The sequence below is a fragment of the Mustelus asterias genome, chromosome 33 (genome assembly GCF_964213995.1).
Source record: "Mustelus asterias chromosome 33, sMusAst1.hap1.1, whole genome shotgun sequence".
Classification (NCBI taxonomy): Eukaryota; Metazoa; Chordata; class Chondrichthyes; order Carcharhiniformes; family Triakidae; genus Mustelus; species Mustelus asterias.
This window is the reverse complement of record NC_135833.1, coordinates 1,198,711-1,223,220: the sequence shown is the minus strand read 5'-3', so window position 1 is coordinate 1,223,220 and position 24,510 is coordinate 1,198,711. Positions and strand designations below refer to the sequence as shown.

The following is a 24,510-nucleotide window of genomic DNA, read 5'->3' as shown; positions in this document are numbered from 1 at the left end:
ACACTGAGGGAGAATTTAGCACCTAACCAGCACGTCTTTCGGACTGTGGGAGGAAACCGGAGCACCCGGAGGAAACCCACGCAGACACGGGGAGAACGTGCAGTCTCTGCACAGACAGTGAGCCACGGCCGGGAGTCGAACCCGGGTCCCTGGCGCTGTGAGGCAGCAGTGCTAACCCACTGTACATTTGGAGAAGCTCTTCGGATTCTCCTTTGCCTTATCTGCCAAAGCAATCTCGCGTCCTCTTTTTGTCCTCCTGATTTCTCTCTTAACTCGGTTCCTCCACCCTCGAGACTCTTCAAGGAATCCAGTTGATCCCAGCTGTCTATGCATGTCATAGTGGGGGGGGGGGGGGGGGAGCTTTACTCTGAATGCTGGAATGCTGGACAGGGCAGTACAGAGGCGGTTTTATTCAAAGGAAAAGGGGGTCGGAAAGTTGAGAGAAATGGATGTTTTGATGTGAAGGCAACACCATAAATCACTAAGTGGCAATAAAATGCAGACACAAACCTTGTTTGTTTCCAGATTTCAGCATATCCTCAGTCTGGCTTTCATCTTTATCAGCTATGTTGTGTTCCTCCTTTGGAGCTTCATGAGTAATAGTGGCTGAAGATAAATGAAAATCATAAAGCAAAATGATTGGACTGCTGACATGAGGGGATGGCTATTTTTCTTCTCATTTATCTTCCATCTGTCAGTCTCCCCTGCACACGGTGTTGTTTAGTGGGACGCCACGGCCTTTGGACAGCATCCCCAGTGATTCTTAGACCACAAGGCCATAAGACATAGGAGCAGAATGAGGCCACTCGGCCCATCGAGTCTGCTCCGCCATTCAATCATGGCTGATATTTTTCTCATCCCCCATTCTCCTGCCTTCTCCCCATAACCCCTGATCCCCTTATTAATCAAGAACCTATCTATCTCTGTCTTAAAGACACGCAATGACCCGGCCTCCACAGCCTTCTGCGGCAAAGCGTTCCACACATTCACCACTCTCTGGCTGAAGAAATTCCTCCTCGTCTCTGTTTTAAAGGATCGTCCCTTTAGCCTGAGGTTGTGCCCTCTGGTTCTAGCAGAAACTGATAGCCAAGTTCCGCACACACGAGGACGGCCTCAACCGGGATATTGGGTTCATGTCACACAATTTGTAACACCCACAGAGTTTCACTGGCTGTCTTGTCTGGAGACAATACACATCTTTTTAGCCTGTCTTGATGCTCTCTCCACTCACATTGTTTTGTTTCTTAAAGACTTGATTAGTTGCAAGTATTCGCATTCCAACCATTATTCATGTAAATTGAGTCTGTGTCTTTATAAGCTCTGTTTGTGAACAGAATTCCCACTCACCTGAAGAAGGGGCTTGCAGCTCCGAAAGCTTGTGTGGCTTTTGCTACCAAATAAACCTGTTGGACTTTAACCTGGTGTTGTTAAACTTCTTACTGTGTTTACCCCAGTCCAACGCCGGCATCTCCACATCATGACTAGTTTTTCCTACCAGTGGAAACATCCTCTCCACGTCCACTCTATCCAGGCCTCGCAGTATCCTGTAAGTTTCAATAAGATCTGCCCTCCCTCATCCTTCTAAACTCCAACGAGTACAGACCAAGAGTCCTCAACCGTTCCTCATACGACAAGCTCTTCATTCCATTCGTGTGAACCTCCTCTAGACCCTTTCCAAGGTCAGCACATCCTTCCTTGCAAGAGCTCAGTTGGTGAATGCGCCAGGTTGTCTGTCTGTGAACTAATGGGTGCCAGGGTCAGGTCCCCGTCTGGATGAGTTGGTCATATTCAGGGTGGTGGGAGATATTGGGATAAGGCTTGTCCTCACGGTGCTTGACATAGGAATGTCAGCCAATTCTTCATAAAATCCCTACAGTGCAGAAGAAGGCCATTCGGCCCACAGAGTCTGCACCAATCCTCCAACAAAATATCTTTATACCCCATTCCTGTAACCCCACATGTATTCACCACCAATCCCCTAACCTAACTATTATGGGACACTAAGGGGCAATTTAGCGTGGCCAATCCACCTAACCCGCACATCTTTGGACACTAAGGGGCAACTTAACATGGCCAATCCCCCTAACCTGCACATCTTTGGACACTAAGGGGCAATTTAGCATGGCCAATCCCCCTAACCCGCACATCTTTGGACACTAAGGGGCAATTTAGCATGGCCAATCCACCTAACCTGCACATCTTTGGATGCTAAGGGGCAACTTAGCATGGCCAATCCACCTAACCCACACATCTTTGGACACTAAGGGGTAATTTAGCATGGCCAATCCCCCAAACCCGCACATCTTTGGATGCTAAGGGGCAACTTAGCATGGCCAATCCACCTAACCTGCACATCTTTGGACAGTAAGGGGCAATTTAGCATGGCCAATCCACCTAACCTGCACATCTTTGGACACTAAGGGGCAATTTAGCATGGCCAATCCACCTAACCTGCACATCTTTGGACACTAAGGGACAATTTAGCATGGCCAATCCACCTAACCTGCACATCTTTGGACACTAAGGGGCAATTTAGCATGGCCAATCCACCTAACCTGCACATCTTTGGACACTAAGGGGCAATTTAGCATGGCCAATCCACCTAACCTGCACATCTTTGGACACTAAGGGGTAATTTAGCATGGCCAATCCCCCAAACCCGCACATCTTTGGATGCTAAGGGGCAACTTAGCATGGCCAATCCACCTAACCTGCACATCTTTGGACACTAAGGGGCAATTTAGCATGGCCAATCCACCTAACCTGCACATCTTTGGACACTAAGGGGCAATTTAGCATGGCCAATCCACCTAACCTGCACATCTTTGGACACTAAGGGGCAATTTAGCATGGCCAATCCTCCTAACGAGCACATCTTTGGTCACTAAGGGGCAATTTAGCATGGCCATTCCACCTAACCCGCACATCTTTGGACACTAAGGGGCAATTTAGCATGGCCAATCCTCCTAACGAGCACATCTTTGGTCACTAAGGGGCAATTTAGCATGGCCAATCCACCTAACCCGCACATCTTTGGTCACTAAGGGGCAATTTAGCATGGCCAATCCACCTAACCTGCACATCTTTGGACACTAAGGGGCAATTTAGCATGGCCAATCCACCTAACCTGCACATCTTTGGACACTATGGGGCAATTTAGCATGGCCAATCCACCCAACCCACACATCTTTAGACTGTGGGAGGAAACTAGAGCACAATTCACTCCACACAGACAGTGGGAGAATGTGCAGACTCCACACAGACAGTGACCCGAGACCAGAATTGAACCCGGGTCCCTGGCAGCAGTGCCAACCATTGTGCCGCCGTGCCATCCCAACTCTCGGTTGACCCTGATCAGTTGGCAGCTGGATTTGAACGGGAGCAGGACTGGGAGCAGTGGGGTTCGGTACTCAACTTTCCTCTGTCAGTGACACTGGCTCCTTTCCCAAAACTCTGACGCTGGCATGACAAAGTGATGTAGAGATGTGTGGACTTGATTATCAGTGCCCGTGGGCCAGATGTGACCCATGGACCTTTGCATGAACCCAAGTATTGTTGACGATAACTGGAGGCCACAGTTCATTCTGTTGGGCGATATGGGAGAATTGTCAGAGTAGAGACTGTTTTGTTCCCCTCCCACTGAATACCATTTCCATTGGTATATTTAATAACTTTCAAGAACTCATTAACTTCTCCTACTATTAACAATATCCTTGGGTGGCACGGTGGCATAATGGTTAACACTGCTGCCTCACAGCGCCAGGGACCCAGGTTCGATTCCTGGCTTGGGTCAATGTCTGTGTGGAGTTTGCACGTTCTCCCCGTGTCTGCGTGGGTTTCCTCCGGGTGCTCCGGTTTCCATAGAACCATAGAAAATTACAGCTCAGAAACAGGCCTTTTGGCCCTTCTTGTCTGTGCCGAACCATTTTATGCCTAGTCCCACTGACCTGCACTTGGACCATATCCCTCCACACCCCTCTCATCCATGAACCCGTCCAAGTTTTTCTTAAATGTTAAAAGTGACCCCGCATTTACCACTTTATCCGGCAGCTCATTCCACACTCCCACCACTCTCTGCGTGAAGAAGCCCCCCCTAATATTCCCTTTAAACTTTTCTCCTTTCACCCTTAACCCATGCCCTCTGGTTCTTTTCTCCCCTAGCCTCAGCGGAAAAAGCCTGCTTGCATTCACTCTATCTATACCCATCAAAATCTTATACACGTTTCCTCCCACAGTCTGAAAGACGTGCAGGTTAGGTGCTAAATTCTCCCTCAGTGTAACCCGAACAGGCGCCGGAGTGTGACCACTAGGGGATTTTCACACTAACTTCATGGCAGTGTTAATGTATGCCTACTTATGACACTAATAAATAAAACAAGAAAGCTCTCAAGAATGTTGTGTTTCTACTGTCTCTACTTTCTCAGAAGACGAAGGAAATTTGCCATGTCAGCTATGACTCTCACAGACATTTACAGATGCACCATAGAAAGCATCCTTTCTGGTTGTATCACAGCTTGGTCTGGCTCCTGCTCTGCCCAAGATCGCAAGGAACTACAAAAGGTCGTGAATGTAGCCCAATCCATCACGCAAACCAGCCTCCCATCCATTGTCTCTGTCTACACTTCCCGCTGCCTCGGGGAAAAGCAGCCGGCATAATTAAGGACCCCACGCACCCCGGACATTCTCTCTTCCACCTTCTTCCGTCGGGAAAAAGATACAAAAGTCTGAGGTCACCTACCAACCGACTCAAGAACAGCTTCTTCCCTGCTGCCGTCAGACTTTTGAATGGATCTACCTCACATTAAGTTGATCTTTCTCTACACCCTAGCTATGACTGTAACACCACATACTGCACCCTCTCCTTTCCTTCTCTATGAACGGTATGCTTTGTCTGTAAAGGGCGCAAGAAACAATACTTTTCACTATATGCTAATACATGTGACAATAATAAATCAAATCAAACCAAATCAAAAAGTTTGACTGCCCTCCTTTTGTTCCGTAACATTGCGTCAACATTAAGGGCATTTAAATGGTCATTGGATAAACATATGGATGATATTGGAAGAGTGTAGGTTAGATGGGCTTTAGATTGGTTTCACTGGTCGGCGCAACATCGAGGGCCGAAGGGCCTGTACTGCGCTGTAATGTTCTATGTTCTATGTAAGATGTAATTTTAACTGAATCGTTGAGCTCTCTTACCGTAAGGGAAGTAAAAAGGCATCTTTTCCTTGTACAGGTTGTGATCGAACTTCAGAAAGACGCAGAATATAATGCGATCGAACTGAAAAAGACAGAAACCGTCAGTGCTGAACAGTCACAGAAGCCCTACAGTGCAGAAGGAGGCCATTCGCCGCATCGAGTCTGCACCGACCACAATCCCACCCAGGCCCTATCCCCATAACCCCATGCATTTACCCCAGCTAGTCCCCCTGACCCTAAGGTGCAATTAAGCATGGCCAATCCGCCTAACCCGCACATCTTTCGGACTGTGGGAGAAAACCGGAGCACCCGGAGGAAACCCACGCAGACACGGGGAGAATGTGCAAACTCCGCACTGACAGTGACCCAAGCCGGGAATCGAACCGGCGTCCCTGGCGCTGTGAGGCAGCAGTGCTAACCCACTGTGCTACTGTGCCGCCCCTGTCAATGTTGTGCATTGTATTGTCAAAAAGTAGGAATTTCATCTGCTCTTTGTCTCCCTTCATTGGGTCTGCAGTTCCAAAATCAGATACAACTCATGGAACGAAAGTGGGACTGAGGATCTAAAACGCTGAGAAAAAAGAGGTTTCTCCCTCCCCACAGTTTTTCTCTGTGGGAGCATTAATACCTGTTGTTTAAAGTCCAAGGATCTTAGTGGGCGCTGGATAGGGCATAAGACTCAGAAAATTTGGCATGTCAGCTACGACTCTCGCCAACTTTTACAGATGCACCATAGAAAGCGTTCTTTCTGGTTGTATCACAGCTTGGTATGGGCTCCTGCTCTGCCCAAGACCACAAAGAACTACAAAGGTTCGTGAATGTAGCCCAATCCATCACTCAAACCAGCCCCCCATCCATTGACTCCGTCTACACTTCCCGCTGCCTCGGGGAAAAGCAGCCAGCATAATCAAGGACCCCACGCACCCCGGACATTCTCTCTTCCACCTTCTTCCGTCGGGTCAAAGATACAAAAGTCTGAGGTCACGTACCGACCGACTCAAGAACAGCTTCTTCCCTGCTGCTGTCAGACCTTTCAATGGACCAATCTGGCACTAAGTTGATCTTTCTCTACACCCTAGCTATGGCTGTAACATTACATTCTGCACTCTCTCCTTTCCTTCTCTATGAACGGTATGCTTTATCTGTATCGCGCGCAAGAAACAATACTTTTCATTGTACACTAATCCATGAAACATTAATAAATCAAATCAAATCAGTCTATACGGCCACTCGGAACATACAATAGAAACAGGGGCAGATGTTTTGGTTAATAAGACTCTGTATTTCATAAATCATCTTTCCCCAAAGGACATTAGTGAACCAGATGGGTTTCTCCGACAATGGGTCATCAGTAGATTCTTAATTCCAGATATTTTTTATTGAATTCAAATTCCACCATCTGCCGTGGCGGGATTCGAACCCCGGGTCCCCCAGAACATTAGCTGAGTTTCTGGATTCATAGTCCAGCGATAATACCACGAGGCCATCACCTCCATATCTATTACATGTTACACACTAACAAGGGTTATCCATCATCATGATTGTTTGTTTCTTGTTTGTAATTGATAAAGGTTCTTGCTAATTTTCTGACTATCCATGTTGACTATATTCTTATATAAACTTTATTTGGTAAAAGCTTCCTCGTGGGTCACTTGAATCATATCTGAAGTGGAGCATCTCATGCTTATTGTAACCAAAATCAAGAGGCAAAACTTATGGTTCAGGCGGGCTCCATATCACACTTTGGAGCTTCTAACCTGAACCACAACACTGGTTATTTAACCATGGAAGGCATCACAGGTACTGAGGTGGGTTCAATGGGCAGAATTTTAAAATTGCCACTTTGGGTAAACTTGCAGGGGTGAAGCAGAATTTGTGTCTTCCCAGTGTTGAGAATTGAAAGGTAGTTTCTATTGTGGGACGGCACTCCATCTCAGTGTGGCATACGGCATGCTTGCCTTCATCGGCTGGGGCACTGAGTTTAAAAATTGGCAAGCCATGTTGCAGCTTTATAGAACCTTAGTTAGGCCGCACTTGGAATATAGTGTTCAATTCTGGTCGCCACGCTGCCAGAAGGATGTGGAGGCTTTGGAGAGGGTACAGAAAAGATTTACCAGGATGTTGCCTGGTGTGGAGGGCATTAGCTATGAGGAGAGGTTGGAGAAACTTGGTTTGTTCTCACTGGAGCGACGGAGGTTGAGGGGCGACCTGATAGAAGTCTACAAGACTCTGAGGGGCATGGGCAGAGTGGATAGTCAGAAGCTTTTTCCCCAGGGTGGAAGAGTCAATTACTAGGGGGAACAGGTTTAAGGTGCGAGGGGCAAGGTTTAAAGGTGGGGTGGCACGGTGGCACAGTGGGTTAGCACTGCTGCCTCACAGCGCCAGGGACCCGGGTTCGATTCCCGGCTTGGGTCACTGTCTATGTGGAGTTTGCATGTTCTTCCCGTGTCTGCATGGGTTTCCTCCGGGTGCTCCGGTTTCCTTCCACAGTCCAAAGATGTGTGGGTTCGGTTGAATGGCCATGTTAAATTGCCCTTTAGTATCAGTGAATTGGCCATGCTAAATTCTCCCTCAGTGTGCCCGAACAGAGGTGTCGCGACCAAGGGATTTTCACAGTAACTTCATTGCAATGTTAATGTAAGCTTACTTGTAACTAATAAATAAACTTTACTTTACTTTTTAACTTTAAAGGAGATGTACGAGGCAAGTTTTTTTACACAGAGGGTGGTGGGTGCCTGGAACTCGCTGCCGGGGGAGGTAGTGGAAGCAGATACGATAGTGACTTTTAAGGGGCGTCTGGACAAATACAAGAATGGGAATAGAGGGATACGGTCCCCGGAAGAATCTTAGAATCCCTACAATGCAGAAGAAGACCGTTCGGCCCATCGAGTCTGCACCGACCACAATCCCACCCAGCCCTATCCCCATAATCCCATGCATTTACCCTAGCTAGTCTCCTCGACACTAAGGGGCAATGTAGCATGGCCAATCCACCTAACCTACACATCTTTGGACACTAAGGGGCAATTTAGCATGGCCAATCCACCTAACCTGCACATCTTTGGACACTAAGGGGCAATGTAGCATGGCCAATCCACCTAACCTGCACATCTTTGGTCACTAAAGGGCAATTTAGCATGGCCAATCCACCTAACCTGCACATCTTTGGTCACTGAGGGGCAATTTAGCATGGCCAATCCACCTAACCTACACATCTTTGGACACTAATGGGCAATTTAGCATGGCCAATCCACCTAACCCGCACATCTTTGGACACTAAGGGGCAATTTAGCATGGCCAATCCACCTAACCTGCACATCTTTGGACACTGAGGGGCAATTTAGCATGGCCAATCCACCTAACCCCCACATCTTTCGGACTGTGGGAGGAAACCGGAGCACCCGGAGGAAACCCACGCAGACACGGGGGACAATGTGCAAACTCCACACAGACAGTGTCCCAAGCCAGGAATTGAACCCGGGTCCCTGGTTCAAATTGAACCCGGGTCCCTGGTGCTGTAAGACCATAAGACATAGGAGCAGAATTAGGCCACTCGGCCCATCGAGTCTCCTCCGCCATTCAACCATGGCTGATATTTTTCTCATCCCCATTCTCCTGCCTTTTCCCCATAACCCCTGATCCCCTTATTAATCAAGAACCTATCTATCTGCTGTGAGGCAGCAGTGCTAACCACTGTGCCACCGTGCCGCTGAAGGGTTTTAGTTCAGTCGGGCAGCATGGTCGGCGCAGGCTTGGAGGGCCGAAGGGCCTGTTCCTCTGCTGTAAGGGCAGCACGGTAGCACAGTGGTTAGCACTGCTGCTTCACAGCTCCAGGGACCTGGGTTCGATTCCCGGCTTGGGTCACTGTCTGTGCGGAGTTTGCACATTCTCCCCCGTGTCTGCGTGGGTTTCCTCCGGGTGCTCCGGTTTCCTCCCACAGTCCAAAAGACGTGCGGGTTAGGTCGATTGGCCATGATAAAATTGCCCTTAGCGTCCTGGGATGAGTAGGTTAGAGGGATTAGTTGGTGGATATGGGGGTAGGGCCTGGATGGGATTGTGGTCGGTGCAGACTCGATGGGCCGAATGGCCTCTTTCTGTGCTGTAGGGTTTCTAAGATTTCTAACTTCCTTTGTTCTTAATTCTTTGAAGGTCAGTCATTCTTGTTTCCATCTCGGGGAGGAAAGACAAGGAAAGGCAGGTTATTTCCACAGTTTCTCCCGTACAGATTGCCTTAAAACCCAGGGCACGTGTGTAGCTCAGAACTTCTCGAATCCATTGCTGTCAGCTTTGCTTCCCTTAACTGGTTTCTATAGATCTTCTCCCCTTTTGATCTCTGGGACATTTCATTTCCCGTTGTGCGTGTGCAATCTATCGCCCTTCATCAGGTCATGTTAGCGCCAGACACACATGAAGCGGATCAGCAGACAACATTAAGCTTCAGACAGTAAAACACCGGCATCAACACTGCACCGTGCCAGCCAGCCTGTTCAGGGGACGGTTCATATCCACAGGGGAATCCAAACAGTGGCTAAACGCAAACACAAATACAACCAGCATCCACTGATGGACTAAATCAGAGTGACTACAAACTCTCAGGTTCAATCTGCACTCCGCGCTGAGGTGGATGATCAGACCATAGCTTCGTCTGAGGTACTGTCAGTGTCTTTTAGAGGCATACAATCCCTACAGTGCAGAAGGAAGCCATTCGGCCCACTGAGCCTGTACACACCACAATCCCGTCCAGGCCCTTTCCCCGTAACCTCACCTATTTACCCTGTTAATTTCCCTGACACTGAGAGGCAATTTAGCATGGCCAATCCACCTAACCTGCGCATCTTTGGACACTAAGGGGCAATTTAGCACGGCCAATCCACCTAACCTGCACATCTTTGGACACTAAGGGGCAATTTAGCACGGCCAATCCACCTAACCTGCACATCTTTCTACACTAAGGGGCAATTTAGCATGGCCAATCCACCTAACCCGCACATCTTTGGACACTAAGGGGCAATTTAGCACGGCCAATCCACCTAACCTGCACATCTTTCTACACTAAGGGGCAATTTAGCATGGCCAATCCACCTAACCTGCACATCTTTCTACACTAAGGGGCAATTTAACATGGCCAATCCACCTAACCTGCACATCTTTGGACACTAAGGGACAATTCAGCATGGCCAATCCACCTAACCTGCACATCTTTCTACACTAAGGGGCAATTTAGCATGGCCAATCCACCTAACCCGCACATCTTTGGACACCAAGGGGCAATTTAGCATTCCAAAAGCTCGTGCTACCAAATAAACCTATTAGACTTTAACCTGGTGCTGTGAGACTACTTACAATAATAAATCAAATCAGGTAGGCCTTGTCTGTAAAGCACGCAAGAAACAACACTTTTCACTGTATACCAATACATGTGACAATAATAAATCAAATCAAATCAAATCAAATTTCTTGCTGAGCAGTACTCTGTTCCGATCACCCATGATCTAACTGAATGATGGAACAGGTTCAAGGGGCTGAATGGCCACCTCTCATCCTTGCTTTTGTTCCTCCATTCACTAGAATGAATGCATCAACTTTTGGAGCGTTCAATTTTCCAGCGAAACATCTTAACTCAGAATTAATTGCGCTTTTAAGACTCTCACGTGGTATGTGTTTCTTGTATGAATCTTAGAGCACAGAACTGTGAGCCTGCATCTAGCCGAGGACATGGTGGCAATTATTTATTAGTGTCACAAGTAAGGCTTACATTAACACCGCAATGAAGTTACTGTGAAAATCCCCTAGTCGCCACACTCCTGTTCGGGTTACACCGAGGGAGAATTTAGCACCCTAACCAGCACGTCTTTCGGGAGGAAACCTGGAAGAAACTCGCGCAGACACGGGGGGGAGAACGTGCAGACTCCGCACAGACAGTGACCCGAGCCGGGAATCGAACCCGGTTCCCTGGCGCTGTGAGGCAGCAGCGGCTAACCAGATTATGAAGGTGCGTGGCCCCACAAAGATAACACGAAACGTTCCAACCTGGTGTCGCCAGAGACTGAGCCCTCTTTTTGTATCACAGATCGATACCCGACGCTGACCACCGCGGAATTAATTTCAGCGGGAGTCGGGCGAAGTTTCAATTGAAGGACAAATTTTCTGCCCTCCGATGAAAAACAGGGCCACGCACTGACACTCCGAGATGGGAATAAAAAAGAACATAAAATGATATTCGCTCGCGCACAGACTCAAATGAAAAGCGTGGTTATAATTAAACCAGGTCTCAGATACGATGAAAGGATGCTATGAACCAAGTCTTTATCAGCAGGGCGCTCAGGGAAGGACACAGGCCGAGGTCACTGCGTTTAAGTGCAATTATTTGGCTTTGAAACAGAATTGAATTCATCCACCTGCCGTGCAGATGAGTTGTCAGCAAGTTGATAGGAACCTTCACTGAGCTTCACATTTCTATCTCTCTGTCGAGTGAGGACAAAGGAGATGTTAGTCCGAGTTGCCCTCCTTGTCCATCTCACTTTGTGTACCAGCGGAATAGTTAACCTGGTCAAAGCCTGGGCATTTTTAGTCCCCAGCTAAACATGTGAGGTGCCCGCAAGAAAGACACTAATGATTAGAAGCTGCGAGAGGAATCCTTTGTACGTTGGGTCACGAAGAGGCAAACAAAGCACTGAGGTTCATTCATAGAGGGATATGGCGGCACGGTGGCACAGTGGGCTAGCACCGCTGCCTCACAGCGCCAGGGACCCGGGTTCAATTCCTGTCACTGTCTGTGTGGAGTTTGTACGTTCTCCCCGTGTCTGCGTGGGTTTCCTCCGGGTGCTCAGGTTTCCTCCCACAGTCTAAAATCCGTGCTGGTTAGGGTGCTAAATTCTCCCTCAGTGTAACCCGAACAGGAGTGTGGCAACTAGGAGATTTTCACAGTAACTTCATTGCAGTGTTGATGTAAGCCTTACTTGTGACACTAATAAATAAACTTTAAGATATGAAAAGTAGAGGGATTGTTTTAAACTTGTATAGAATACACTGCGACTAGCTCCAGTTTTTGCACTGTAAAAAGGATGTGGATTTGATTTGATTTATTATTGTACAGTGAAAAGTATTGTTTCTTGCGCGCTATACAGACAAAGCATACCGTTCATAGAGAAGGAAAGGAGAGGGTGCAGAATGTAGTGTTACAGTCATAGCTAGGGTGCAGAGAAAGATCAACTTAATGTGAGGTAGGTCCATTCAAAAGTCTGACGGCAGCAGGGAAGAAGCAGTTCTTGAGTCGGTCGGTACGTGACCTCAGACTTTTGTATCTTTTTCCCGACGGGAGAAGGTGGAAGAGAGAATGCCCGGGGTCCTTGATTATGCTGGCTGCTTTTCCCCGAGGCAGCGGGAAGTGTAGACAGAGTCAATGGATGGGAGGCTGGCTTGCGTGACGGATTGGGCTACATTCACGAACCTTTTGTAGTTCCTTGCGGTCTGCACAAGATGCAAGATTTACTAAAGGGATATCGGGACTGTAAAGTTATAAGGGAAAAAAAACTGAACGCACCGGCACTTGGAGAGATACATGTCCAAAGATGTGCGGGTTAGGTTGATTGGCCAGGTTAAAAATTGCCCCTTAGAGTCCTGAGATGCGTAGGTTAGAGGGATTAGCGGGTAAATATGTGGGGGTAGGGCCTGGGTGGGATTGTGGTCGGTGCAGACTCGATGGGCCGAATGGCCTCTTTCTGCACTGTAGGGTTTCTATGATTCTATGATTCTATGGATAGGAAAGGGTTTAGAGGGATATGGGCCAAATGCAGGCAAATGGGGTTGAGCTTAGATGGGCTTTTTGGTTGGCATGGACCAGTGTGGGCCGAAGGGCCTGTCTCCATGCCGTAGATTCTCTGAAGTGGTTGCGTTTCGAGACATCTTGGGGTAAGGTGCTATATAAATTCACTTTCCTTCTCGCAATATTCCTGCAATCACAATTTGCATTTTTATAGAGAAATGTAAGAAATGGTGAATGGTTGGAGAGGTGACCAAAGGTAGAGCCAAGGAACGAGGAATTGTTTGTCTTGAAAGGCATAAATTGAGCCCATTCCCTTGCTGCATTAAGCTTTGTGCCACAGTGTATCACATGGATCAACTCCCTCCATGAACGCAAACTGTCTTGCGGACAACTGAGCTGCCAGTAGATGGGGTCATAGAGTCATAGAGTCATAGAGGTTTACAGCATGGAAACAGGCCCTTCGGCCCAACTTGTCCATGCCACCACTTTTTTTGAAACCCCTAAGCTAGTCCCAATTGCCCGCATTTGGCCCATATCCCTCTATACCCATCTTACCCACGTAACCCATGGTTACACCTCACCCATCTCACCATGGTTAGGGTGCATTGACCTGAACAGGTGCCGGAGTGTGGCGACGAGGGATATTTCACAGTAACTTCATTGCAGTGTGAATGTAAGCCTACTTGTGACTAATAAATAAACTTGAACTTGAACTGTCTAAACACTTTGTAAAAGACAAAATTGTACCCACCTCTACTACTACCTCCAGCTCGTCCCAGACACTCACCACCCTCTGAGTGAAAAAATTGCCCCTCTGGACCCTTTTGTATCTCTCCCCTCTCACCTTAAACCTATGCCCTCTAGTTTTAGACTCCCCTACCTTTGGGAAAAGATGTTGACTATCTAGCTGATCTACACCCCTCATTATTTTATAGATCTCTATAAGATCACCCCTCAGCCTCCTACACTCCAGAGAAAAAAATCCCAGTCTATCCAGTCTCTCCTTATAACTCAAACCATCAAGTCCCGGTAGCATCCTAGTAAATCTTTTCTGCACTCTTTCTAGTTTAATAATATCCTTTCTATAATAGGGTGACCAGAACTGTACACAGTATTCCAAGTGTGGCCAATGTCTTGTACAACTTCAGCAAGACGTCCCAACTCCTGTATTCAATGTTCTGACCGTTGAAACCAAACATGCCGAATGCCTTCTTCACCACTCTGTCCACCTGTGACACCACTTTCAAGGAGCTATGAACATGTACCCCTAGATCTCTTTGTTCTGTAACTCTCCCCAACGCCTTACCATTAACTGAGTAAGTCCTGCCCTGATTCAATCTACCAAAATGCATCACCTCGCATTTGTCTAAATTAAACTCCATCTGCCATTCGTCAAGAACGGGTTGAATGGTTGCTGGGGGAATAACTCCCCTTGCCATTGCCAGCTATCAAATGGGGACAATAACTGAACAAGTGGCAATTTGGCCAGAGGCTCTGGTCACAATGCCACGCACACACAAAAAAAAACTCTGAGGCTGGGGAGGCGAGGAAGCTTTCCTGTCCCTCCGCCTCGGGAATCGTAGTGGGCGGGGGTTGGAGGGATGGACCTCGCAGAGGTGATAGAAACCTAGAATCTTACAGTGCAGAAGGAGGCCATTCAGCCCATTGGGTCTGCACCAACCACAATCCCACCCAGGTCCTATCCCTATAACCCCACACATTTACCCTAGCTAGTCCCCCTGACACTAAGGGGCAATTTAGCATGGCCAATCCACCTAACCCGCACATCTTTGGACACTAAGGGGAAATTTAGCATGGCCAATCCACCTAACCTGCACATCTTTGGACACTAAGGGGAAATTTAGCATGGCCAATCCACCTAACCTGCACATCTTTGAACACTGAGGGACAACTTAGCACGGCCAATCCACCTAACCTGCACATCTTTGGACACTGAGGGACAACTTAGCACGGCCAATCCACCTAACCTGCACATCTTTGGACACTAAGGGGAAATTTAGCATGGCCAATCCACCTAACCCGCACATCTTTGGACACGAAGGGGAAATTTAGCATGGCCAATCCACCTAACCTGCACATCATTGGACACTAAGGAGCAATTGAGCATGGCCAATCCACCTAACCTGCACATCTTTGGACACTAAGGAGCAATTTAGCATGGCCAATCCACCGAACCCGCACATCTTTGGACACTAAATGGCAATTTAGCATGGCCAATCCACCTAACCCGCACATCTTTGGACACTAAGGGGCAATTTAGCATGGCCAATCCACCTACTCCGCACATCTTTGGACAATAAGGGGCAATTTAGAATGCCCAATCCACCTAACCCGCACATCTTTGGACACTAAGGGGCAATTTAGCATGGCCAATCCACCTACTCCGCACATCGTTGGACACTAAGGGGCAATTTAGCATGGCCAATCCACCTAACCTGCACATCTTTGGACACTAAGGGGCAATTTAGCATGGCCAATCCACCTAACCTGCACATCTTTGGACACTAAGGGGCAATTTAGCATGGCCAATCCACCTAACCTGCACATCTTTAGACACTAAGGGGCAATTTAGCATGGCCAATCCACCTAACCTGCACATCTTTGGACACTAAGGGGCAATTTAGCATGGCCAATCCACCTACTCCGCACATCTTTGGACAGTAAGGGGCAATTTAGAATGCCCAATCCACCTAACCCGCACATCTTTGGACACTAAGGGGCAATTTAGCATGGCCAATCCACCTACTCCGCACATCTTTGGACACTAAGGGGCAATTTAGCATGGCCAATCCACCTAACCTGCACATCTTTAGACACTAAGGGGCAATTTAGCATGGCCAATCCACCTAACCTGCACATCTTTGGACACTAAGGGGCAATTTAGCATGGCCAATCCACCTACTCCGCACATCTTTGGACAGTAAGGGGCAATTTAGAATGCCCAATCCACCTAACCCGCACATCTTTGGACACTAAGGGGCAATTTAGCATGGCCAATCCACCTACTCCGCACATCTTTGGACACTAAGGGGCAATTTAGCATGGCCAATCCACCTAACCTGCACATCTTTGGACACTAAGGGGCAATTTAGCATGGCCAATCCACCTAACCTGCACATCTTTGGACACTAAGGGGCAATTTAGCATGGCCAATCCACCTAACCTGCACATCTTTCGACACTAAGGGGCAATTTAGCATGGCCAACCCACCTAACCCGCACATCTTTGGACTGTAAGGGGCAATTTAGCATGGCCAATCCACCTAACCTATGCATCTTTGGACACGGAGGGGCAATTTAGCATGGTCAATCCACCTAACCTGCACATCTTTGGACACTAAGGGACAATTTAGCATGGCCAGTCCACCTAACCCGCACATCTTTGGACAGTAAGGGGCAATTTAGCATGGCCAATCCACCTAACCTGTACATCTTTGGACACTAAGGGGCAATTTAGCATGGCCAATCCACCTAACCCATGCATCTTTGGGCACTAAGGGGCAATGTAGCATGGCCAATCCACCTAACCCATGCATCTTTGGGCACTAAGGGGCAATTTAGCATGGCCAATCCACCTAACCTGCACATCTTTGGATACTAAGGGGCAATTTAGCATGGCCAATCCACCTAACCTGCACACCTTTGGACTGTGGAAGGAAACCGGAGCACCCGGAGGAAACCCACGCAGACACGGGGAGAACGTGCAAACTCCACACAGACAGTGACCCAAGTCCGGAATTGAATCCAGGTCCCTGACACTGCGAGGCAGCAGTGCTAACCCACCGTGTCACCTCGCCGCCCCATCTCTGCCTTGGAGAGAAGGAATGAGCTCTGATGGGCCGAATTGCCTTTCTTCATTCTGATACACTCTCCACAAGACAAATGGGAGATTCGTTACAATTTTGCAGCCTGCAGATCCCCAGGCTAATAAACTGAAAATATGATCGGATGTTGAAAATAACAGAATCCGTAGTCCATAATATAAGCTTGGCCAGTCATTCAGAATGGGTGAATTAAATCCATCACTGCATTGGATGGTTAATATTTATAAATCAAATGACTATATTTTCACGCGACTGGCAAGTTAAGCTGTTGCAAATGTTCCTATGTCTGTATGTCTCAGCTCCATACATACATAGGAACAGAAGGAATGTTCCTATGTATGTATGTCTCAGCTCCATACATACATAGGAACAGAAGGAATGTTCCTATGTCTGTATGTCTCAGCTCCATACAGACATAGGAACAGAAGGAATGTTCCTATGTATGTATGTCTCAGCTCCATACATACATAGGAACAGAAGGAATGTTCCTATGTCTGTATGTCTCAGCTCCATACATACATAGGAACAGAAGGAATGTTCCTATGTCTGTATGTCTCAGCTCCATACATACATAGGAACAGAAGGAATGTTCCTATGTATGTATGTCTCAGCTCCATACATACATAGGAACAGAAGGAATGTTCCTATGTATGTATGTCTCAGCTCCATACATACATAGGAACAGAAGGAATGTTCCTATGTATGTATGTCTCAGCTCCATACATACATAGGAACAGAAGGAATGTTCCTATGTATGTATGTCTCAGCTCCATACATACATAGGAACAGAAGGAATGTTCCTATGTATGTATGTCTCAGCTCCATACATACATAGGAACAGAAGGAATGTTCCTATGTATGTATGTCTCAGCTCCATACATACATAGGAACAGAAGGAATGTTCCTATGTATGTATGTCTCAGCTCCATACATACATAGGAACAGAAGGAATGTTCCTATGTCTGTATGTCTCAGCTCCATACATACATAGGAACAGAAGGAAGCCATTCAATTTCACCATTCATAAGACCATAAGACATAGGAGCAGAATTAGGCCACTCGGCCCATCGAGTCTGCTCCGCCATTCAATCATGGCTGATATTTTTCTCATCCCCATTCTCCTGCCTTTTCCCCATAACCCCTGACCCCCTTATTAATCAAGAACCTATCCATCTCTGTCTTAAAGACACTCAATGACCCGGCCTCCACAGCCTTCTGCGGCAAAGAGTTCCACAGATTCACCACTCTCTGGCTGAAGAAATTCCTCCTCATCTCAGTTCCAATGGATCATCCCTTTAGAACATAGAACATAGAACATAGAACAGTACAGCACAGAACAGGCCCTTCGGCCCACGATGTTGTGCCGAGCTTTATCTGAAACCAAGATCAAGCTATCCCACTCCCTATCATCCTGGTGTGCTCCATGTGCCTATCCAATAACCAGCCTGAGGTTGTGCCCTCTGGTTCTAGCTTTTCCTACTCGTGGAAACATCCTCTCCACGTCCACTGTATCCGGGCCTCGCAGTATCCTGTGAGGGCACTGTGTGACAATAGCCAGGCAGGACTGTTCCCTTTCTGTCAGGGGACACTTCAGCAGTCACGGGGATTCGGCCTCTGATCTTCGGGTAAGCGTTCTCCAAGGTGGCCTTCACGACACACGACAGCGCAGAGTCGCCGAGCAGAAACTGATAGCCAAGTTCCTCATGCATGAGGACGGCCTCAACCGGGATCTTGGGTTCATGTCACACTATCTGTAACCCCCACGACTTGCCTGGGCTTGCAAAATTCCACTCGCTGTCCTGGCTTGAGACAATACACATGTCTTTAACCTGTGCTTAACCCTCTCTCCACTCGCACTTCCCATACCTGTAAAGACTTGATTACCTGTAAAGATTCGCATTCCAACCATTATCTTGCAATTGTCTCTCTGTCTATATATGCCGTGTTTGTGAAACCTACCTCTCCACTCACCTGATGAAGGAGCAGCGCTCCGAAAGCTCGTGATTCCAAATAAACCCTCAACTCAATGCCTCTACTTCCTCAGAAGACTAAGGAAATTTGGCATGTCCGCTACGACTCTCACCAACTTTTACAGATGCACCATAGAAAGCATTCTTTCTGGTTGTATCACAGCTTGGTACGGGCTCCTGCTCTGCCCAAGACCGCAAGGAACTACAAAAGCTCGTGAATGTAGCCCAATCCATCACGCAAACCAGCCTCCCATCCATTGACTCCGTCTACGCTTCCCGCTGCCTTGGAAAAAGCAGCCAGCGTAATTTAGGACCCCACGCACCCCCAGACATTCTCACTTCCACCTTCTGATAAGGCGTTTGATAAGGTCCCCCATGGTCGGCTTATGATGAAAGTGAGGAGGTGTGGGATAGAGGGAAAGTTGGCCGATTGGATAGGTAACTAGCTGTCTGATCGAAGACAGAGGGTGGTGGTGGATGGAAAATTTTCGGATTGGAGGCAGGTTGCTAGCGGAGTGCCGCAGGGATCAGTGCTTGGTCCTCTGCTCTTTGTGATTTTTATTAATGACTTAGAGGAGGGGGCTGAAGGGTGGATCAGTAAATTTGCTGATGACACCAAGATTGGTGGAGTAGTGGATGAGGTGGAGGGTTGTTGTAGGCTGCAAAGAGACATAGATAGGATGCAAAGCTGGGCTGAAAAATGGCAAATGGAGTTTAACCCTGATAAATGTGAGGTGATTCATTTTGGTAGGACTAATTTAAATGTGGATTACAGGGTCAAAGGTAGGGTTCTGAAGACTGTGGAGGAACAGAGAGATCTTGGGATCAATATCCACAGATCTCTAAAGGTTGCCACTCAAGTGGATAGAGCTGTGAAGAAGGCCTATAATGTGTTAGCTTTTATTAACAGGGGGTTGGAGTTTAAGAGCCGTGGGGTTATGCTGCAACTGTACAGGACCTTGGTGAGACCACATTTGGAGTATTGTGTGCAGTTCTGGTCACCTCACTATAGGAAGGATGTGGAAGCGCTGGAAAGAGTGCAGAGGAGATTTACCAGGATGCTGCCTGGTTTGGAGGGTAGGTCTTATGAGGAAAGGTTGAGGGAGCTGGGGCTGTTCTCTCTGGAGCGGAGGAGGCTGAGGGGAGACTTAATAGAGGTTTATAAAATGATGAAGGGGATAGATAGAGTGAACGTTCAAAGACTATTTCCTCGGGTGGATGGAGCTATTACAAGGGGGCATAACTATAGGGTTCGTGGTGGGAGATACAGGAAGGATATCAGAGGTAGGTTCTTTACGTAGAGAGTGGTTGGGGTGTGGAATGGACTGCCTGCAGTGATAGTGGAGTCAGACACTTTAGGAACATTGAAGCGGTTATTGGATAGGCACATGGAGCACACCAGGATGATAGGGAGTGGGATAGCTTGATCTTGGTTTCAGATAAAGCTCGGCACAACATCGTGGGCCGAAGGGCCTGTTCTGTGCTGCACTGTTCTATGTTCTATGTTCTTCCGCCGGGAAAAAGATACAAAAGTCTGAGGTCACGTACCGACCGACTCAAGAACAGCTTCTTCCCTGCTGCCGTCAGACTTTTGAATGGACCTACCTCGCATTAAGTTGATCTTTCTCTGCACCCTAGCTATGACTGTAACACTACATTCTACACCCTCTCCTTTCCTTCTCTATGAACGGTATGCTTTGTCTGCATAGCGCGCAAGAAACAATAATTTTCCCTGTATCCCAATACATGTGACAATAATAAATCAAATCAAATCAAAACCTGTTGGGACTTTAACCTGGCGTTGAGAGACTTCTTACTGTGCCCACCCCAGTCCAACGCCGGCATCTCCATATCATGGCTTACCATTTTTGTTCACTTAAATCCCCTTTCAAGGCTGAAATTCTAATAATTTATCCTCTATTCTTTCGATGATAAATGCTGCGTCACCTCAGTGCAGTATAGTGTAACCAGAGAGAAATAAATCATTGTCTTAGACTAAGTATACCATTCCTCAACTCTACAAGGTCAAGGCTAATCTAATGGAGGTGTTCAAGGTGAATAAATGATTTGATAAGGTCGGTGGAGAGAGAAGGGAGAGATTTCTCCCGATTGGAATCTGGAAACGGATCCTCAAAAGTAAGAGCCACGCCATTCCGGATGACATTCCGGGATTCTGGCGGCACGGTAGCACAGTGGGTTAGCACTGCTGCTTCACAGCTCCAGGGTCCCGGGTTCGATTCCCGGCTCGGGTCACTGTCTGTGTGGAGTTTGCTCATTCTCCCCCGTGTCTGCGTGGGTTTCCTCCGGGTGCTCCGGTTTCCTCCCACAGCCCAAAGATGTGCGGGTTAGGTTGATTGGCCATGCTAAAATTGCCCTGAGATGCGTAGGTTAGAGGGATTGGTTAGTAAATATGTAGGGATATGGGGGTAGGGCCTGGGTGGGATTGTGGTCGGTGCAGACTCGATGGGCCGAATGGCCTCTTTCTGTGCTGTAGGGTTTCTATGATTTCTATGACATCAGGAAGCGCCGGAACGGCACAGTGGCACGATGGTTAACATGGCTGCCTCGCAGTACCAGGGACCCGGGTTCGATTCCCGGCTTGGGTCACTGTCTGTGTGGAGTTTGCACATTCTCCCCCCGTGTCTGCGTGGGTTTCCTCCGGGTGCTCCGGTTTCCTCCCACAGTCCAAAAGACGTGCTGGTTAGGGTGCTAAATTCTCCCTCAGTGTCACCCGAACAGGCACCAGAGTGTGGCGGCTAGGGGGATTTCACAGTAACTTCATTGCAGTGTTAATGCAAGCCTACTTGTGACACTGATAAATAACTTTAAAAATAAACTTTAAATGGCTAGCACAGGGAACAGTCCTTACAGTTCAACCTTGTTTGTACCTGTTATCGATTCAGAAAACATATAAACTAATTAAAATAATCAACTTGCCTACTTGTGGCTAATAAATAATGAAAACTTTTTCCCTCAAAAAGTCACAGAGGACCTGGACCTCTCTTGTTCCCGAAGAGCTATTGAGGCTGGGGTCGAAAAAATTTAAGTTTATTTATTAGTGTCACAAGTAGGCTTACATTAACGGTGCAATGAAGTTACTGCGAAAATCCTCGAGTTGCCACACTCGTGTTCGGGAACACCGAGGGAGAATTTAGCACCCTAACCAGCACGTCTTTTGGACTGAGGGAGAATTTAGCACCCTAACCAGCACGTCTTTTGGACTGAGGGAGGAAACCGGAACACCTGGAGGAAACCCACGCAGACAAAGAACAAAGAACAATACAGCACAGGAACAGGCCCTTCGGCCCTCCAAGCCCGCGCCGCTCCCCGGTCCAGGATTGAATCCTGAATCCAGGATCCCCGCCCAATTTTCCAGCCTATCTACATACCAATATCCTATCCACCGAGCTGTCCCTCACAGCTACGATGCTTTGTTCATTACAACCTATTAACTTACCCCCACCCCCTCATTCCAGACCATGTGATCTCCAGGGAGAGGCGAAAACCCAGAGTGAAAAACCCCAGGGCCAATATGGGGAAAAAAATTCTGGGAAATTCCTCTCCGACCCCCTGAGGCGATCGAAACGAGTCAGACCCCAACTTTTATACTCTATGCCCCGTCCTATAAAGGCAAGCATGCCATATGCCTTCTTCACCACCTTCTCCACCTGTGACGTCACCTTCAAAGATCTGTGGACTTGCACACCCAGGTCCCTTTGCGTCTCTACACCCTTTATGGTTCTTCCATTTATCGTGTAGCTCCTCCCTACATTATTCCCACCAAAATGCATCACTTCGCATTTATCAGGATTGAACTCCATCTGCCATTTCCTTGCCCAAATTTCCAGCCTATCTATATCCTTCTGTAGCCTCTGACAATGTTCCTCACTATCTGCAAGTCCTGCCAGTTTTGTGTCGTCCGCAAACTTACTGATCACCCCAGTTACTCCTTCTTCCAGATCATTTATATAAATCACAAACAGCAGAGGTCCCAATACAGAGCCCTGCGGTACACCACTAGTCACAGGCCTCCAGCCGGAAAAAGACCCTTCCACTACCACCCTCTGTCTTCTATGACCAAGCCAGTTCTCCACCCATCTAGCCACCTCCCCCTTTATCCCATGGGATCCAACCTTTTTCACTAGCCTACCATGAAGGACTTTGTCAAACGCTTTACTAAAGTCCATATAGACAACATCCACGGCCCTTCCTTCGTCAACCATTTTGGTCACTTCTTCAAAAAACACCACCAGGTTAGTGAGGCATGACCTCCCTCTCACAAAACCATGTTGACTATCGTGAATGAGTTTATTCCTTTCTAAATGCGCATACATCCTATCTCTAAGAATCTTCTCCAACAACTTCCCCACCACGGACGTCAAGCTCACCGGCCTATAATTACCCGGGTTATCCTTCCTACCCTTCTTAAATAACGGGACCACATTGGCTATCCTCCAATCCTCTGGGACCTCACCTGTGTCCAGTGACGAGACAAAGACACGGGGAGACTCCGCACAGATTGTGACCCGAGCTGGGAATCGAAACCCCACTCCACCCGTGAGGGGCCGGAAGACTGGAAACCCGTCAGTGTGAATCGCGATTTTGAGCGCGTGCCGTCGTTCCCGCAGGCGGGAGAGCGCGGGCTCAAAATTACCCCCCAGGTTAGAACAGGGGAGACAAAGGCTCTGAAAAAGGCAATGAGCGTGCGAAGCCAGCTGGGGGGGGGTCTGGAATGGTTGGGTTCCTGATTGAGCCAAATCATCAGGAAAGCAATTACCATTTGCGTCCAAATAAAACCTCCCCCCAAAAAAAATATTTTCACAGCTTGGTAATGAGGAAGACTTTATTCAAAGGTTGACAAAATGCGCGGTAATATAGAGATGTCTTCCTTTTGTTTTGAACACACAAAAGCCTACTTGTAACACTGATAAATAACTTTAAAAATAAACTTTAAACGGCTAGCACAGGGAACAGTACTTACAGTTCAACCTTGTTTGTACCTGTTATCGATTCAGAACACAAAAAGCCTAGGAACATTGGGAATCGAACCTGGGTCCCTGGAGCTGTGAGGCAGCAGTGCTAACCCACTGTCCATTCAGGACGTTTGATGGATGCAGCATTTGATTTGATTTATTATTGTCCCATGTATTGGGATAGAGTGAAAAGTATTGTTTCTTGCGCGCTTTACAGACAAAGCATACCGTTCACAGAGAAGGAAAGGAGAGAGTGCAGAATGTAGTGTTACAGCCATAGCTAGGGTGTAGAGAAAGATCAACTTAATGCGAGGTAGGTCCATCTCTGTAAAACATCTCCCACACACAGCCTATCGATCATGATGTCAGTCTCATTTAGAACTCTGCCTGAATCCAGAAGGAAGTTTAACAACACCAGGTTAAAGTCCAACAGGTTTATTTGGTAGCAAAAGCCACACAAGCTTTCGGAGCTCCAAGCCCCTTCTTCAGGTGAGTGGGGATTCTGTTCACAAACAGAGCATATAAAGACACAAACTCAATTTACATGAATAATGGTTGGAATGCGAATACTTACAGCTAATCAAGTCTTTAAGAAACAAAACAATGTGAGTGGAGAGAGCATCAAGACGGGCTAAAAAGATGTGTATTGTCTCCAGACAAGACAGCCAGTGAAACTCGGCAGGTCCAGGCAACTGTGGGGGTTACAGATAGTGTGACATGAACGCAATATCCCGGTTGAGGCCGTCCTCGTGTGTGCGG

The 24,510-nt window shown here is 47.6% G+C and overlaps 1 protein-coding gene across 1 annotated transcript in view; it reads right to left on the bottom strand.

The window, feature by feature from the left end:
- LOC144481803 (ADP-ribose glycohydrolase MACROD1-like) overlaps positions 1-24,510 on the bottom strand; it is a 1,226,842-nt gene that overhangs the window by 17,557 nt on the left and 1,184,775 nt on the right. Inside the window, exons 9-10 of the mRNA XM_078200949.1 lie at positions 5,200-5,281; positions 511-606 (exon numbers count right to left, since the gene is read on the bottom strand). Coding sequence (XP_078057075.1) covers positions 511-606; positions 5,200-5,281 — 178 coding nt within the window. The remainder of the gene's footprint in view (positions 1-510; positions 607-5,199; positions 5,282-24,510) is intronic.